Raw genomic sequence first — 18,598 nt, 5'->3', positions numbered from 1 at the left:
ACTTACGGTCCTATTTTTGAACAATAGCAGCCAGACACAGCCGATCTAATTTAGATACTGAAGGCTATTTTCGCTATTGGTGAACATTGTGTGTTTTGCTTACGCTCAACAAGGGAGGGTGATAGTCTTGTGGTGGCGAGCTGCACTGGGTGGAGGCTTCAGAGTCTTGTGGTGGCGAGCTGCACTGGGTGGAGGCTTCAGAGTCTTGTGGTGGCGAGCTGCACTGGGTGGAGGCTTCAGAGGTCTGCCGTACTGCACCGTCCACCGTCTGAGTTCCTGCGTCTCTGGTTTCACTTGTGGTCATTTTACAGCGGAGGCACTCGCCCGGTTTGAAGGACCTGAACCAAGGTTGTTATGGTTAGAGACGAAAGAAACTGACAAAACATTTTACGAAGACATTGAGGCTTTACAAAAAGTGATAACTAACTTAAACTGTATTGTGTGTACGAAAGTAAACCTGAACAAAATCACAGTGCAAATGTCCTTAGTTTTAGTCTTTTAGTCTTCAATATTTCAGGCTAATATTTTCACACATTTTGAAAAAATGTTTAAAAGGGAAAATCGCATATCTACGTTGTGAGCTTGTAGCTCTGCTATTTCCACAATGTTTCGGTACTTATTGAATCTCAACCCCCCTGACAAATACGCACATTTACAATAAATAAAATCTAAATCTAACACCAAAACATAATAAAAAAACTCATCTAAACTAGAAAACCATTTTCACACAATGTAAAAAAAAAAAAGAAAAACGAATGGAAAAACTCAAAACGATGATAACCTTGACCTGTACTGAGCCTGGCTGCTCACTGGCGCTCTGTCAGAGCCCAGCCTGCTGCCCTCAGCTCTCTGAGTGGCTGGTTGAGGAGTGGTCCACTGTGGGGTCCGCACGCCTTGCTCTGCAGTGGCTGGTTGAGGAGTGGTCCACTGTGGGGTCCGCACGCCTTGCTCTGCAGTGGCTGGTTGAGGAGTGGTCCACTGTGGGGTCCGCACGCCTTGCTCTGCAGTGGCTGGTTGAGGAGTGGTCCACTGTGGGGTCCGCATGCCTTGCTCTGCAGTGGCTGGTTGAGGAGTGGTCCACTGGGGGGTCCGTACGCCTTGCTCTGCATAACAGGAGTCCGAGTCAGCCTGTCCGCCTTCGTCCTAACAGAGGCAAGAGAGTGTCGTGTAATTTGGAACCACGATACATTAATGTAGCATAAATAACTGTTTACCCATTTAGGCCTGACGTCGAAATAAAAAAAAGTATTCTGAAAGAATATATATTCAAAGATTTGTGCCGCATTTTCACGATTAAAAAAAAAATAGCAGATCTACAAGCTCATAGCGCGCCACCGAGTGGCGCGCTATGAGCTTATATATACTTTAGCTATTTTTCAATAGCTAAAGTATAACATAAAGGTGGTTGCACCTTTCTCCGGTGTTGGAGAAACACCGCTAAAAAATCCGAATTCGCATCCGATTCGCGCCCGGTGTGTGGAGACCTTTATGCTTAGTTAAAACACCAAAAGGGGTTCCCGTCCAGAATGGGTTAAACTAAACGTGTAATAAGTTTAAGACTATGTAACAATTTTGAAGGACCCACAGACACCCTGTACAATGGAAATACAAATATTTTCAATATCTTGTTATTAAACTTTCCATTTCATTCACTCATATATCAAATGAGATGACAATGCATCAGTTATGCCTTGACATTTTGGTGAAAGGTTAATCTAATTATCAAAGTAATTACGCCTGCTGAATGCAGAGCGGTGAGACTGCCACAATCTTCAATCTTGCCATATAATTCGATCAGATTGCTTTTTTTATTGCACTATTACGGTAGTTGAACCTGCAGATGAAGGCTGTAGAACTGTGGTTTTCTGCGAGGAGCCGAGGACCCCCAGGGGTCCTTCAGGGGGTCCCCAGCTAAATGAGTTAGGCATCACAATCATTTTCACCACTTTATCTATGTTTCTTTGTGATGCGTGGTTAACCTGTACACAGGCTATCTTTATCTATGTTTTTTTGTGATGCGTAGTTAACCTGTACACAGGCTATTTTCGGTGTGTGACACAGATGCGTATCTACAATAAGGCGAGGGAATGTAAATGCATGCCTTTCAGCCTTTGTATCCTATACTGTCTGGCAGGTATACTGTATCTCTTTGAAAACCTTTAGTGCTACGATTGTGCGCGGGGAGACGACAATGACACATCTTGTCTGCCCAAAACGTAATTCCTGGATACGCCACTGGTGTGACTGTGACACCTGCGCACAAATATATAAAAACCCGGGCTTTATAGATCATTAACGTTAAATATTACAAAAGAAAATAGAATTTACTTTTGTGGGGAGATGGGGTGGGCTGGTCCTTGATGTTATGTCATAAGTTGTCCATGTACAGTACATCTAAGTCTGTGTACTTGAACTTGAGATACAGTGTACTTGATATGTATTGTGTACTGCCTGTACTGTAGCATACTTTATACATAGGCTACGAGAGACATCTCAGCGTAAGGTCAGCCTTGCTGCATTAGTCATTATCATGTCACGTTTCTATGTCTCATATCTTGTTGTCACGTCATTATGATCCAGCACTATAATATGTTCCTGTTTGTGTAATAAACTGTGTGAAGCTTTAGCGTGATACCGTCTCGTGTCGCGTTATTGTTCTCCCGGGCCCGCCACCGCCGCAGTCGCCGTACCAATTCAACTGGATTATCACACACCACCCAGCCTGCACACACTACCCGTCTCTCAGAACCAGACGAGGGTCCAGTTTAGAGAAACTACAACACTTGAGGATTGTTAAAATATCGTTGTTGTCAGGCAGAAACCTTGTATGTCCAAATACAAATTCAACTTGTTACGTTTGGTCGTAAATTAATCAAATCAAATCACACAAGAGTGTCACGCAAAAGTTGTGAAAATATCATATCTATACAAACTTACAACGTGACGATATTTTCACTATTTTCAGTTGTTTTTAAAAGAATAAAGAAGGAACGGTTTTGGACATACAAGGTTTCCACCAGGCTGACAGTGATGATATGCTAGTGTTTCAGAGCAAAAAAAAAAAAAAGGTTGAGAACCACTGACTTACTTCATCTGAATCTGAACTTAAATAACCTTCTGCCCTTGGAGAGTAACTTGGCGATGTTTCACAACACTCCAACTGCCCGGTGCGTGCTGCTGTGGGACCAACCAAAACAAAAATAAACCCTTTATTGTATAGCACAGGGGTTCTCAACGTTTTTGGCCGGGGACCCCCGGAAATGCTTTGGCAATGTCTCGGGACCCCCGCCCCGCCCCCTCCCGACCCCCAATATAAATTGACTGCTACAATAACCTTAAACCATTTGGGGCGGGAACCCCTTTTGGTGTTTTAAGCATTGTTATAATTTAGCTATTGAAAAATAGCAGATCTACAAGCTCATAGCGCGCCACCGAGTGGCGCGCTACGAGCTTGTAGGTCTGCTATTTTTGAAAAATTGTGAAAATAAAATTTAAAAAAATAACATTTTTTTTTTTTTTTTTAATAATTTGGGAACCCCCTAAAATATTTTGGCGACCCCCCGAGGGGTCGCGACCCACGGGTTGAGAACCCCTGGTATAGCACATACACCATGCACTAAAGACTTTGGGACAGTTAAACGACCATTTTCAACCTATCTTCATATAATTGTTCCTCACTAATGCACATTATTATGATGACACCATTTCTGTTTACTCATTCTATGCCTAAGAGGAGGTTCAGGAACCTGCCTACCAGTGACATCATCGGTATAGGGCGGCACATTTGGAATTTGCTACATTAATGCAATGGCTTCTATTCCGGTGTGCTAACTTTCCAGGAAGAGAAAGGCTGTATAGTTTCTATTGGCATGGAGTTTCTGGACGGACCACCCACAGCCCACCTCTGATGCTTGGTAAATGGAGCATTTATATAGCGCCTTTATCCAAGGCGCTTTACATAGATTGTGCATTACATTCACCCATTCATACACTGATGGCAGCCGAAACCATGCAAGGTACCAACCAGCACACATCAGGAGCAATTAGGGGTTCAGTGTCTTGGCTCAAGGACACTTCGACACTAACTCTGGGGGAGCCCACAGGGTTCGAACTGGAAACCTTGCGGTTTCCATCCAGCCACTCGGTACCAGGTCATCTCGCCCCTTTTCCAACTCGCCCCGGCGAAAAGTGAAGACGGCTCGCCACAGCATTTCGAAAAGTGAAGACGGCTCGCCCCGAGCCGTGGAGAGCCCGCCCCCAAAGCGTGGACAGCTCGCCCCAACTCACGGATATCTCGCCCCAACTCACGGATATCTCGCCCCGCCCCGTGTTTATTTCATATTTCATGTTTATTTTACCTTATTTCTCATATTAGAACATTGTTTGTCAAAGGACCTGAGCCCTACCCCTGAGCCACCGCCGCCCCGATACTTATAGACTCTATAGTGGCATCTGATAATGAGCATTAGTGGGGTACGATGATACGAAGATATGATTGAAAATAGGGGAAGCCATCATTTAATCAAACTAATTGATTTCATTAATTAGAAAATAATTATCAATAATATTGATCATTTAATAAAATAATGACTTTTGTATTAGCTCGTACATTAGCTATTTTCACTATTTCCATGTTGTGCAACTAAATATATACATTATATATAAACACACTTTTCGATTTTGTGGAAAAAGTATTGGAGGAAATAATGGATAGTCTAGTTGGATACTTACAAGGTCTGACGTCGATGCAGCTGGAGAACTGTCAGTGAAACATATCGGACATGTTAATGTTGTGTGTGTTCTCAAACAAGCCCAAAATGTGTGGTCGATATTTCTATTTAAATATGAGCTATTTTTAGTTTTTGGAATGTTTTGCCTATGGTAACATGCCCAGAATAGGGTCGCCATGCAGGTTGAAAGTGAAAACAAAAACACAAAACACTCCAAAATAACTTAACCCATTTCGACCGAGACCGATTCTACAAATGTCTTCTAAATCCTGACAGTTTTCTGAAAAACCCATGTTTCTATGTCAGTCGTTCTCAAACATTTTCATGTCAAGGACCCCCAAAAATATATGTAATTGGCCGCCGACCCCCATCTGAAAAGATGTTGTTCCAGGAACCCCCCATAAGCAAAGATTTGAGTTAAAAACGTTCGCTCTGAAATAATATATATTCAAAGATTTGCACCACATTTTCACGACTTTTCAAAAATAGCAGACCTACAAGCTCGTAGCGCGCCACTCTGTGGCACGCTATGAACTTGTAGATCTGCTATTTTTCAATAGCTAAAGTAGAACAGAATGCTTAAAACACCAAAAGTAGAAGATCTACAGATCAATGTTGTTACGATGTGCATGTAGATTGGCTGTTTTTGCTCTAATGACAATGTCATATAGTATAAAAAATATATATATATTATTAAAAAAAAGTATAAAAATAGGCATTAATTTGTGAAAAAAACTAACAAAACTAAATAAAGAATGAAATATGTAGAAAAGTAAGGATATCCATATTATACCTGTGTGAAGGAATTGCGTTCAGGGTCCACGTACTGTGAAACCGCAGCAGCTCTGTGATAGGACAGAAACTAAATGTCAATCACCCAAATCGACCAATCCAAATGTGACATTCCCATAATAACATATCGCCATCGCTGTCGGGTGGAAACCTCGTATGTCCAAAACATTACTTTTCAGGAAATGGGGGAAAAAAGAACCTGATCTGACGGATCCAATATAGTTCATATTTAGTCACGAACTCTTGATAATACTTTTCAATGCTTAAATATTTATAAAACCCACTTAACCACATTCACTTTGCCTTGGCTTTAGAACGGAAAAAGAAATAGCCCAAAACATGGGGTGCATACTTAGTTTAGACTATAGTCACTGGTTAGACATGGGTTAAGGTTAGGTTTAGGTGTGCTGCCCCGTGGGAGGTTAGGTTTAGGGTGAGGGTTTGAGATAGGTTGTAGTTGTAGGACTAATGACTGGTCTAACCAATGACTAGTCTAAACCAAAAACTGTCTAAACTAAGTACTGCGCCCGAAAGGCACCCCAAAACATTGCCGATCTACGAGCTCCTTTTGTGTGACACTATGACATATGAGTATAGGGTGTTCATTTACGGGAAAAAAACATAAAAGGTTTAAACATGGAGAAGATACAAGGTTTCTGCCCCGATAGCAACGATATTTAATCATTGTGATTGAGAAATGCATACTCTGTACTTGACGATGTGCCTGGGGTTTTCTGTGTGAGATACATACTCTGTACTTGACGATGTGCCTGGGGTTTTCTGTGTGAGATACATACTCTGTACTTGACGATGTGCCTGGGGTTTTCTGTGTGAGGAATGCATACTCTGTACTTGACGATGTGCCTGGGGTTTTCTGTGTGAGATACATACTCTGTACTTGACGATGTGCCTGGGGTTTTCTGTGTGAGATACATACTCTGTACTTGACGATGTGCCTGGGGTTTTCTGTGTGAGATACATACTCTGTACTTGACGATGTGCCTGGGGTTTTCTGTGTGAGATACATACTCTGTACTTGACGATGTGCCTGGGGTTTTCTGTGTGAGATACATACTCTGTACTTGACGATGTGCCTGGGGTTTTCTGTGTGAGATACATACTCTGTACTTGACGATGTGCCTGGGGTTTTCTGTGTGAGATACATACTCTGTACTTGACGATGTGCCTGGGGTTTTCTGTGTGAGATACATACTCTGTACTTGACGATGTGCCTGGGGTTTTCTGTGTGAGGAATGCATACTCTGTACTTGACGATGTGCCTGGGGTTTTCTGTGTGAGGAATGCATACTCTGTACTTGACGATGTGCCTGGGGTTTTCTGTGTGAGATACATACTCTGTACTTGACGATGTGCCTGGGGTTTTCTGTGTGAGATACATACTCTGTACTTGACGATGTGCCTGGGGTTTTCTGTGTGAGATACATACTCTGTACTTGACGATGTGCCTGGGGTTTTCTGTGTGAGATACATACTCTGTACTTGACGATGTGCCTGGGGTTTTCTGTGTGAGATACATACTCTGTACTTGACGATGTGCCTGGGGTTTTCTGTGTGAGATACATACTCTGTACTTGACGATGTGCCTGGGGTTTTCTGTGTGAGATACATACTCTGTACTTGACGATGTGCCTGGGGTTTTCTGTGTGAGGAATGCATACTCTGTACTTGACGATGTGCCTGGGGTTTTCTGTGTGAGGAATGCATACTCTGTACTTGACGATGTGCCTGGGGTTTTCTGTGTGAGATACATACTCTGTACTTGACGATGTGCCTGGGGTTTTCTGTGTGAGGAATGCATACTCTGTACTTGACGATGTGCCTGGGGTTTTCTGTGTGAGATACATACTCTGTACTTGACGATGTGCCTGGGGTTTTCTGTGTGAGATACATACTCTGTACTTGACGATGTGCCTGGGGTTTTCTGTGTGAGGAATGCATACTCTGTACTTGACGATGTGCCTGGGGTTTTCTGTGTGAGATACATACTCTGTACTTGACGATGTGCCTGGGGTTTTCTGTGTGAGGAATGCATACTCTGTACTTGACGATGTGCCTGGGGTTTTCTGTGTGAGAAATGCATACTCTGTACTTGACGATGTGCCTGGGGTTTTCTGTGTGAGGAATGCATACTCTGTACTTGACGATGTGCCTGGGGTTTTCTGTGTGAGAAATGCATACTCTGTACTTGACGATGTGCCTGGGGTTTTCTGTGTGAGATACATACTCTGTACTTGACGATGTGCCTGGGGTTTTCTGTGTGAGATACATACTCTGTACTTGACGATGTGCCTGGGGTTTTCTGTGTGAGAAATGCATACTCTGTACTTGACGATGTGCCTGGGGTTTTCTGTGTGAGGAATGCATACTCTGTACTTGACGATGTGCCTGGGGTTTTCTGTGTGAGAAATGCATACTCTGTACTTGACGATGTGCCTGGGGTTTTCTGTGTGAGGAATGCATACTCTGTACTTGACGATGTGCCTGGGGTTTTCTGTGTGAGGAATGCATACTCTGTACTTGACGATGTGCCTGGGGTTTTCTGTGTGAGGAATGCATACTCTGTACTTGACGATGTGCCTGGGGTTTTCTGTGTGAGATACATACTCTGTACTTGACGATGTGCCTGGGGTTTTCTGTGTGAGATACATACTCTGTACTTGACGATGTGCCTGGGGTTTTCTGTGTGAGATACATACTCTGTACTTGACGATGTGCCTGGGGTTTTCTGTGTGAGGAATGCATACTCTGTACTTGACGATGTGCCTGGGGTTTTCTGTGTGAGATACATACTCTGTACTTGACGATGTGCCTGGGGTTTTCTGTGTGAGATACATACTCTGTACTTGACGATGTGCCTGGGGTTTTCTGTGTGAGATACATACTCTGTACTTGACGATGTGCCTGGGGTTTTCTGTGTGAGATACATACTCTGTACTTGACGATGTGCCTGGGGTTTTCTGTGTGAGGAATGCATACTCTGTACTTGACGATGTGCCTGGGGTTTTCTGTGTGAGATACATACTCTGTACTTGACGATGTGCCTGGGGTTTTCTGTGTGAGATACATACTCTGTACTTGACGATGTGCCTGGGGTTTTCTGTGTGAGATACATACTCTGTACTTGACGATGTGCCTGGGGTTTTCTGTGTGAGATACATACTCTGTACTTGACGATGTGCCTGGGGTTTTCTGTGTGAGATACATACTCTGTACTTGACGATGTGCCTGGGGTTTTCTGTGTGAGATACATACTCTGTACTTGACGATGTGCCTGGGGTTTTCTGTGTGAGATACATGTTTGGTTTCTCTGCTCCAAACGGACCTGTTGAGATGAACGTTCATCAGAGTCAAGAGGACGGCACCCTGCGCATTGGACAGAATACAGAGCCAGAACCGATGCTAGATGTTTGGGTCAGATGACAATTATGGGCGGGATGGATGGATGGATGGATGGATGGATGGATGGATGGATGGATGGATGGATGGATGGATGGATGGATGGATGGATGGATGGATGGATGGATGGATGGATGGATGGATGGATGGATGGATGGATAGATGGATAGATAGATAGATAGATAGATAGATAGATAGATAGATAGATAGATAGATAGATAGATAGATAGATAGATAGATAGATAGATAGATAGATAGGTCAGGCTCTAAAAGAAGTGAAACATTGTCAACAGTTGTCCAAGCTCCACTACCAAACTCCTTGTTGCTGAAACACGGGAAAAGTCCCTCTTCAAACTGCTCCTCCGCATTTGATTGGTTAAGAGTGAAGGCTAGCACGGGCTCTTTGTCCTCGGATTGGTTGAGGGAGAAGCCGACTGCATCTCTGACTTCTGTGCTGCTGGAATGACAGAGACATATACTGGAGTAGTTAAGTAGTTAATGAAAAATCACACCTGTGTGAAGTGAGGGGCGCTAATATATTAAAGTCTAAGGCCTGACTCACACCTTCGCATCTAGCATACAACATTGATGCATGCTAGATGCATGCTAGATGTAAACAAAGGGTAAGTGTCAATGCATTTCCAATGGGAGTCACATGGTTTGACACAACATTTTTGTTGTATGGCTTTCGGCTGTGTTTCGACTGCCCCCCACCCCCTCATACAACACAAATGTTGTGTCAAACCATGTGACTCCCATTGGAAATGAATTGAGAGCTTGCATCAGTAAACAAGTCTCATACAACAAGCATACATCAATCTGTTGCGACCGTGTGAGTCGCCCCTAACTCATGTTGCTATGATTAGGTGATATAATGATGATGTAAAACAAACGGTGTCAAAACAAACATTACATTCTTTTTAGGAACAAAGGGGATCTACCAACGCGCCTCAAGCCTGGAACGGCTGATCCGGTGCTTCACAGGGACAAGGACATAAGTTGCACAGAAGGAGGAGAGGACACTGGAGCAGCACGGACATTTAGAGCCTTTTATTAGCCAATAGACTACACTCTGTTGAACAGAGATTCAATGTAAACACAAACAAATCCATCACAGAGGGATGGGCCTCATGGCTACAGAAACAGGAGATAGGCTCCTGCCCCTATGGGCCTCATGGCTACAGAAACAGGAGATAGGCTCCTGTCCTATGGGCCTCATGGCTACAGAAACAGGAGATAGGCTCCTGCCCCTATGGGCCTCATGGCTACAGAAACAGGAGATAGGCTCCTGCCCTATGGGCCTCATGGCTACAGAAACAGGAGATAGGCTCCTGCCCCTATGGGCCTCATGGCTACAGAAACAGGAGATAGGCTCCTGCCCCTATGGGCCTCATGGCTACAGAAACAGGAGATGGGCTCCTGCCCTATGGGCCTCATGGCTACAGAAACAGGAGATAGGCTCCTGCCCTATGGGCCTCATGGCTACAGAAACAGGAGATGGGCTCCTGCCCTATGGGCCTCATGGCTACAGAAACAGGAGATAGGCTCCTGCCCCTATGGGCCTCATGGCTACAGAAACAGGAGATAGGCTCCTGCCCCTATGGGCCTCATGGCTACAGAAACAGGAGATAGGCTCCTGCCCCTATGGGCCTCATGGCTACAGAAACAGGAGATAGGCTCCTGCCCTATGGGCCTCATGGCTACAGAAACAGGAGATAGGCTCCTGTCCTATGGGCCTCATGGCTACAGAAACAGGAGATAGGCTCCTGTCCTATGGGCCTCATGGCTACAGAAACAGGAGATAGGCTCCTGCCCCTATGGGCCTCATGGCTACAGAAACAGGAGATAGGCTCCTGTCCTATGGGCCTCATGGCTACAGAAACAGGAGATAGGCTCCTGCCCCTATGGGCCTCATGGCTACAGAAACAGGAGATAGGCTCCTGCCCCTATGGGCCTCATGGCTACAGAAACAGGAGATAGGCTCCTGTCCTATGGGCCTCATGGCTACAGAAACAGGAGATAGGCTCCTGTCCTATGGGCCTCATGGCTACAGAAACAGGAGATAGGCTCCTGTCCTATGGGCCTCATGGCTACAGAAACAGGAGATAGGCTCCTGTCCTATGGGCCTCATGGCTACAGAAACAGGAGATAGGCTCCTGTCCTATGGGCCTCATGGCTACAGAAACAGGAGATATGCTCCTGTCCTATGGGCCTCATGGCTACAGAAACAGGAGATAGGCTCCTGTCCTATGGGCCTCATGGCTACAGAAACAGGAGATAGGCTCCTGCCCTATGGGCCTCATGGCTACAGAAACAGGAGATAGGCTCCTGTCCTATGGGCCTCATGGCTACAGAAACAGGAGATAGGCTCCTGTCCTATGGGCCTCATGGCTACAGAAACAGGAGATAGGCTCCTGTCCTATGGGCCTCATGGCTACAGAAACAGGAGATAGGCTCCTGCCCCTATGGGCCTCATGGCTACAGAAACAGGAGATAGGCTCCTGTCCTATGGGCCTCATGGCTACAGAAACAGGAGATAGGCTCCTGTCCTATGGGCCTCATGGCTACAGAAACAGGAGATAGGCTCCTGTCCTATGGGCCTCATGGCTACAGAAACAGGAGATAGGCTCCTGTCCTATGGGCCTCATGGCTACAGAAACAGGAGATAGGCTCCTGTCCTATGGGCCTCATGGCTACAGAAACAGGAGATATGCTCCTGTCCTATGGGCCTCATGGCTACAGAAACAGGAGATAGGCTCCTGTCCTATGGGCCTCATGGCTACAGAAACAGGAGATAGGCTCCTGCCCTATGGGCCTCATGGCTACAGAAACAGGAGATAGGCTCCTGTCCTATGGGCCTCATGGCTACAGAAACAGGAGATAGGCTCCTGTCCTATGGGCCTCATGGCTACAGAAACAGGAGATAGGCTCCTGTCCTATGGGCCTCATGGCTACAGAAACAGGAGATAGGCTCCTGTCCTATGGGCCTCATGGCTACAGAAACAGGAGATAGGCTCCTGTCCTATGGGCCTCATGGCTACAGAAACAGGAGATAGGCTCCTGCCCCTATGGGCCTCATGGCTACAGAAACAGGAGATAGGCTCCTGTCCTATGGGCCTCATGGCTACAGAAACAGGAGATAGGCTCCTGCCCCTATGGGCCTCATGGCTACAGAAACAGGAGATAGGCTCCTGCCCCTATGGGCCTCATGGCTACAGAAACAGGAGATAGGCTCCTGTCCTATGGGCCTCATGGCTACAGAAACAGGAGATAGGCTCCTGTCCTATGGGCCTCATGGCTACAGAAACAGGAGATAGGCTCCTGTCCTATGGGCCTCATGGCTACAGAAACAGGAGATAGGCTCCTGTCCTATGGGCCTCATGGCTACAGAAACAGGAGATAGGCTCCTGTCCTATGGGCCTCATGGCTACAGAAACAGGAGATATGCTCCTGTCCTATGGGCCTCATGGCTACAGAAACAGGAGATAGGCTCCTGTCCTATGGGCCTCATGGCTACAGAAACAGGAGATAGGCTCCTGCCCTATGGGCCTCATGGCTACAGAAACAGGAGATAGGCTCCTGTCCTATGGGCCTCATGGCTACAGAAACAGGAGATAGGCTCCTGTCCTATGGGCCTCATGGCTACAGAAACAGGAGATAGGCTCCTGTCCTATGGGCCTCATGGCTACAGAAACAGGAGATAGGCTCCTGTCCTATGGGCCGCATGGCTACAGAAACAGGAGATAGGCTCCTGTCCTATGGGCCTCATGGCTACAGAAACAGGAGATAGGCTCCTGCCCTATGGGCCTCATGGCTACAGAAACAGGAGATAGGCTCCTGCCCTATGGGCCTCATGGCTACAGAAACAGGAGATAGGCTCCTGTCCTATGGGCCTCATGGCTACAGAAACAGGAGATAGGCTCCTGTCCTATGGGCCTCATGGCTACAGAAACAGGAGATAGGCTCCTGTCCTATGGGCCGCATGGCTACAGAAACAGGAGATAGGCTCCTGTCCTATGGGCCTCATGGCTACAGAAACAGGAGATAGGCTCCTGCCCTATGGGCCTCATGGCTACAGAAACAGGAGATAGGCTCCTGCCCTATGGGCCTCATGGCTACAGAAACAGGAGATAGGCTCCTGTCCTATGGGCCTCATGGCTACAGAAACAGGAGATAGGCTCCTGCCCCTATGAGCCTCATGGCTACAGAAACAGGAGATAGGCTCCTGTCCTATGGGCCTCATGGCTACAGAAACAGGAGATAGGCTCCTGCCCTATGGGCCTCATGGCTACAGAAACAGGAGATAGGCTCCTGCCCTATGGGCCTCATGGCTCTGCAAGGCTTACTACCTCGGACATATGGTCCGAGGTAGTAAGCATTGAGGGAGTTGTCTGTTATGTATTAATTATTTTGTTTAAAACATTAACTTTCCTGCAGGAATTTCCAGGTTATTTTAAGTTAGTAAACCAATAGAACCAAGTAACCAACCATTGTTTAGTTGAACAAGTGAACACTAGCACCCTCTGGTGGATAGAAATGGCATTGCCCCTTCATAGCTGCAATGCTTTTGCTTAAAAGACAACTTTGTTTTTATCTATTAGAGAAAGTAAAAAAATTGTGTTAATTTCTTTCATTTGCTGCTTTCTTTCATTTTAGCAAATTTTAGTCATTTTTGACAGGGGGGCGGGGGGATTCGAACAAGTGGCTAAATATTTCTTTTTTTACAACATGAACCTTGGTTGAAAGATATCAGAATAAACCCATTCAGACAAAATGAACGAATAAATTAAAGAGTTAATGAGTAAAAGATAAAGGGAGATGGCGTGTAAATTATAAAAACAAAGTAACTAACAAACAAACAAACAAACAAACAAACAAGTAAATGACTCATTCCCAAATTATAAATGGAACTCTCACTGGTGTTCTGAACTTCCAAACAGGACTCTAGCTACAGTTGGGATGTCAGCCTGGAACTGGGGTGTGTTGGATCCTCCTGGCCAGGAAGGCGTAGAGTGATTCATACCTCTCGGCTGGGAGAACGGTCTGAACTATTAAAACAAACAAAACAAAGATATATAAGACTGTAAATTGTCGCTGGCGCTTGTTTCTCCACATTTCATCTTTCTATGTTTATTGTTTTTTAATAAAATAATGCCCCTTTTTATACTGAGTAGTACTGCCTGAAGCTCCTGGGCCCAATATCTTCCCTGTCTGGACACAATTATGTTAATGTGGTTTTCTTCTTAGCAGAGCGGATTCCTGATTTAAATATTGAATACTAATACTTGTAAATACTATATCTGGAATAACGCAGGAACAAGGTTTCAAAATGATGGCGTTGATTTGATATACTGTAGCTCCCTGAGAATGTTGAAGAACCAAGAATGTCCTACCTGAGGAATTATGATTATGATGTATTAATCTATATACAGTCCCATCCCCACCTGGTGGTTGAATGGCCACTCCACATATTAAAATAAACCTGTGGGTGTGGCTGAGAATCTGGGGGTGGGTCTGTGGGTGTGTCTAACAGAGGTACCTCTGGGTTCTGATAAATGTCACTTTGAGACTGAGGAAGAAAGATATGGGACCCCACTGTAAGCCAATCTTCACACTACAAGCAAGAAAATAAAGAAAATAGCGGGTCTACAAACTCGCAAGGTGCCCGAGGCAACACATTGTGGACTTATGGGTATGATGTATCTGCTATTATCGTAGTAACCGATCTATGAATTAGAAACAAGAAATGATGACATAGTCATATTATTACCACCTGCCTTATATCTGCAGCAGTGTGCTATAAAATGTAAATATCTGTATTTGTGTGTGTGTGTGTGTGTGTGTGTGTGTGTGTGTGTGTGTGTGTGTGTGTGTGTGTGACCGTGCATGCGTGCGTGCGTGCGCTTATAAATACCATTTGGGAGCTCAAGAATGGTGCGCACGCGGTAAAAAGAGATGTACCTGGTTCTGCTCCGGTCCTGGGGTTGCCCAGGGTGGAGGGGAGCAGTGTGTCTGGGTTTGGCTTCTCTGCTGGAGTTGTGACTGCAACAGAAACGGTCCTGAGAAAAAGAACAATCCTCAATTCACCTTCATTTAATTTATTATGTCAAGTATTAGCTCTTTTCAACTATGAGGGATAACCTTCTAGAACCCGTGAAGTTCCTTTTAGTTTTTAACCCATTCTGGACGGGAACCCCTTTTGGTGTTTTAACTAAGCATTATGTTATACTTTAGCTATTGAAAAATAGCAGATCTACAAGCTCATAGCGTGCCACGAGTGGCGCGCTACGAGCTTGTAGGTCTGCTATTTTTGAAAAATCGTAAAAATGTGGCACAAATCTTTGAATATATATTCTTTCAGAGCGAACGTTTTTTTAATTTCGACGTCAGGCCTATAAAGCCTACTATGTTTTCCATTATAACCTGAATCACCCGTGAAGGGGGAGGGGAGGTACATCATTTAATAGAACTCAACTCAGCAAAACAGTGCCTTGAGCTTGTAGATTTTTCCCTATTTTAGAAACATTATGAAAGTGTAAGTTCTGAGTATTTAGTACACAGAGTTAATACTACCTCCTGAGCAGGACCCAAATTGGTTTCTGAGAACCTTACCTGAAACCGGGTCATAGTGTGTGCCTGTGGACACAGGCTGATACTGATACTGTAGGTCCAGTGGTTTGTGGGATTATTACACACGAACCCTGGCACAGATGGCAAGCCACGGCATAAACATTATACCATATACAGTTAAATACTGTAAAATATGAATGCTGCTGATGGTTGTTATAGTTAAGGGCTGGATGGGTGGGTGGATTACGCCCAAATATGGACATCAGCGCAAATGGTTGTGAATTTCTTTTTATTTGTACGTATTTTTGGGATATGAAACTTACCAGTGCCAGTTGTAACTCTGTGAATATGTCGTTTTATATACCATGATGTTTTGTTTATAACAAAAAAATCCTGACCTTCGTGAATTTCAACCAACACTAAATGCAATAAAAACTAAAGTAAGACTTTGCAAAAACTAATTTTAACTAGCGACTGAAACTGAAATTTAAGACAAAAATGCAAACCTTGATGTTGTTGTTGACCTGATGAGCCTGAGCCGGAGGAGCAGGGACTGTGTTTGTCAGTTCGGTGTGGCCGGTAGTCAGACATGCTGTTGTCTGAACTTGCTGAATAGCCTGACTCCTGCACAGGTGACAGCTGGGGGACAAAAAGAACACAGTACATTTAACTCTGAAAGCGAACACAATGGAAACAAACAAAATCGAACAAAATACTTTTTTTTTTGTCTCTCTTGGGCAAAATTATTTGTTGCATAACTTCAGGCATTGTAAAGTATAAAACCTAAACCAAAAACACACAGTATAAAATTAACTAACCTGTTGGTACTGCTGTGGAACGCAGTGGTTTCTCTGTCTCTTCAGAAAGCTGGTTACACGTCATTAGAATTCAATACAATACGACATTACTGAAGCTAGCATATACTGCAGTTTAATGCTGTAATTATACTATAATTACAGTATAAAGACATGGTTATGACTTTGAGTATGACTGAAACGATGACTGTAGAGATGTTTTTACAAAGCCACCTCAGAGGGAACTCTTGGTGACTGAAGGACAAGGAACTGTGAATCAAATCACGTGTGAAATGTGAAGTGAATTCATTTGGAGGATGGATGGATAGATGGATGATGGATGGATGGATGGTTGGATGGAGATGGGGTAATGTCATGAAGTCCACAATCACAACACCAGAGGGAGGGCAACAAATCACGTGCAACCCAGATTCGGCTCAAACAAGGAGTTAAATAGATTTCGCTCCTACGTATGCCACTATAATGTGGAACGGCCTACCAACGGCCATTAAGAATGTGAATCCCTAGACTCCCTAGAAGTTTTCCCCCCTTTTTTACTTTCTTTAACTGTATATATATGATGGTTTCCTTTTTTTCCCCATATATGTGTTTATTTGTACGTCTCTAAATGTCTGATGAATTGAAAATGGAGGACCATGATGTAAACAAGTCTTAGTGCTTTTCCTGGTTATATCCTCAATATAGCAGTCAATAGAGGGTATGCGCATGCATAAAGTGAATGGCAGATCGAGTGGCAGATCGAGTGGCAAATCGAGTGGCAAAGTGAATTTAATGTTGTTTAAAGTCATTGAATGCAATCAAATAGGACTTTTCTGTTTGGATGAATGGGCTGTCAAGGCCAGAAAGTAGTGTTTTGCCACTCAGTAGGCATTCCCGCATAACTTCCAGGTATGATGATGATGTCACGCGCATACCCTCTATAGCAGTTTTCGTATTGACGTCTTTTGAGCTGTACCCATTCTACAAACTGTGAATACATTTTTCAATCAATCATGTATGTATGGGATGCTGCTATGGTATAAAAACTAAAAAGTAGAACCTGGCCAAGGCCAGATGATACTGAGAGTCCTTGATCACTTTTAACCTAAAATATTTTAACTCATAATAAAACACACACATAACTTTGTTATCGATACAAAAATGACTTCAATACTGGAATATAACCTTTTACAATGAACAAGCAGGTTTTGGTGAGCAACGACACCACCGTACAATGATATGTGACTTGAGCATAACTACCTGTAATGAGGCTGACTCTCAACCAGGTTTAGCTGTGATGGAGGACCGGGGCTCATGGGAAGCTCCAATGGATCATTTCTTGTGAACTTGAGGCCTTTAGACTTAATAAGAGCAGTCGTCGACCTAGGAGGATCTGAAGATTCTGAAATAATCCAATGTTTATTATTTGCACGAGGACATTAAGTGTGTGTGTGTGTGTGTGTCAGTGTGTGTGTGTGTGTGTGTGTGCACTGTGCGCGTGCGTGTGTGTATACACCTGTATATATCACACCTTTTTGTAGTTTCTTGGATGAGATCTGGTTGACCATAAACAGTGTGACCAGGTCCATGCTGTGGTGTAGCTGCGGTGTAGCTTCTCTAGTGGGGGTGGACAGAGGATTAAGACCCAAACTCTGCATCTTCTGTTGCATTCGCTGCTTCTGAAAGAACTCCTGAACAGAATCACAAACAGAACACAGTAAAATCCTCAGTGTTACTATATTTATTTATTTTTTGGTCCAGGCTCATTGGGGATGCTCCAATAATAGATGGTTTTCAAAAATAATGAACCAGAAAATAACTTCTCAAACCATATTACTCCTGCATGAACCATGCAGTCCAGAACATAATCAAATCCAGAGTTTAAAGGTAATTGAACCAGCCAGCTGTATTTGAATGTTTAAATAAGTAATGACAAATATTGTAGTCTAAGTCTACTACTGAATTATTCACGTTTTTCACCTTTTGCTTCTTGACGTCATTTCTCACCATATAGCGCTTCCTGTGGACAGACACAGCATTAATATTAACATATTAAAACACTATATATTTGTTAACTAGCATAACAGTGTTTTGTCTGTTGTTTTACCTTGAACCACCAACCCAGTTCATTTTTCACTGTAGAAACGAAATTGGCACTTGCATATAATACTCAATCATAAAACCACATTGATAATACACAAAGTTAAGTGTGTGTGTGTGTGTGTGTGTGTGTGTGTGTGTGTGTGTGTGTGTGCGTGCGTGCGTGCGCGCGGAGAATGCGTGGCGTGCGTGTAT

At 44.2% G+C, this 18,598-nt stretch overlaps 1 protein-coding gene across 1 annotated transcript; it reads right to left on the bottom strand.

Annotated features, from left to right (window-relative positions):
- Window positions 1-73: 73 nt before the first annotated feature.
- On the bottom strand, window positions 74-18,420 carry redic1 (regulator of DNA class I crossover intermediates 1; the record flags this gene model as incomplete). Its single annotated transcript, XM_079494790.1, has 15 exons — window positions 18,411-18,420; window positions 18,284-18,323; window positions 17,835-17,994; window positions 17,564-17,705; window positions 16,328-16,376; window positions 16,016-16,148; window positions 14,901-14,998; window positions 13,857-13,987; window positions 9,251-9,396; window positions 8,796-8,865; window positions 5,524-5,575; window positions 4,732-4,759; window positions 3,089-3,177; window positions 782-1,143; window positions 74-338 (listed from the first exon to the last, which is right to left on the bottom strand). The coding sequence occupies exons 2-15, from the start codon at window positions 18,311-18,313 to the stop codon at window positions 74-76; spliced, it is 1,755 nt and encodes a 584-aa protein (XP_079350916.1). The 5' UTR covers window positions 18,314-18,323; window positions 18,411-18,420.
- Between the last annotated feature and the right edge of the window lie 178 nt (window positions 18,421-18,598).

Source organism: Electrona antarctica (genome assembly GCF_951216825.1).
Source record: "Electrona antarctica genome assembly, chromosome: 23".
Classification (NCBI taxonomy): domain Eukaryota; kingdom Metazoa; phylum Chordata; class Actinopteri; order Myctophiformes; family Myctophidae; genus Electrona; species Electrona antarctica.
This window is presented reverse-complemented; position numbering and strand designations above follow the sequence as displayed.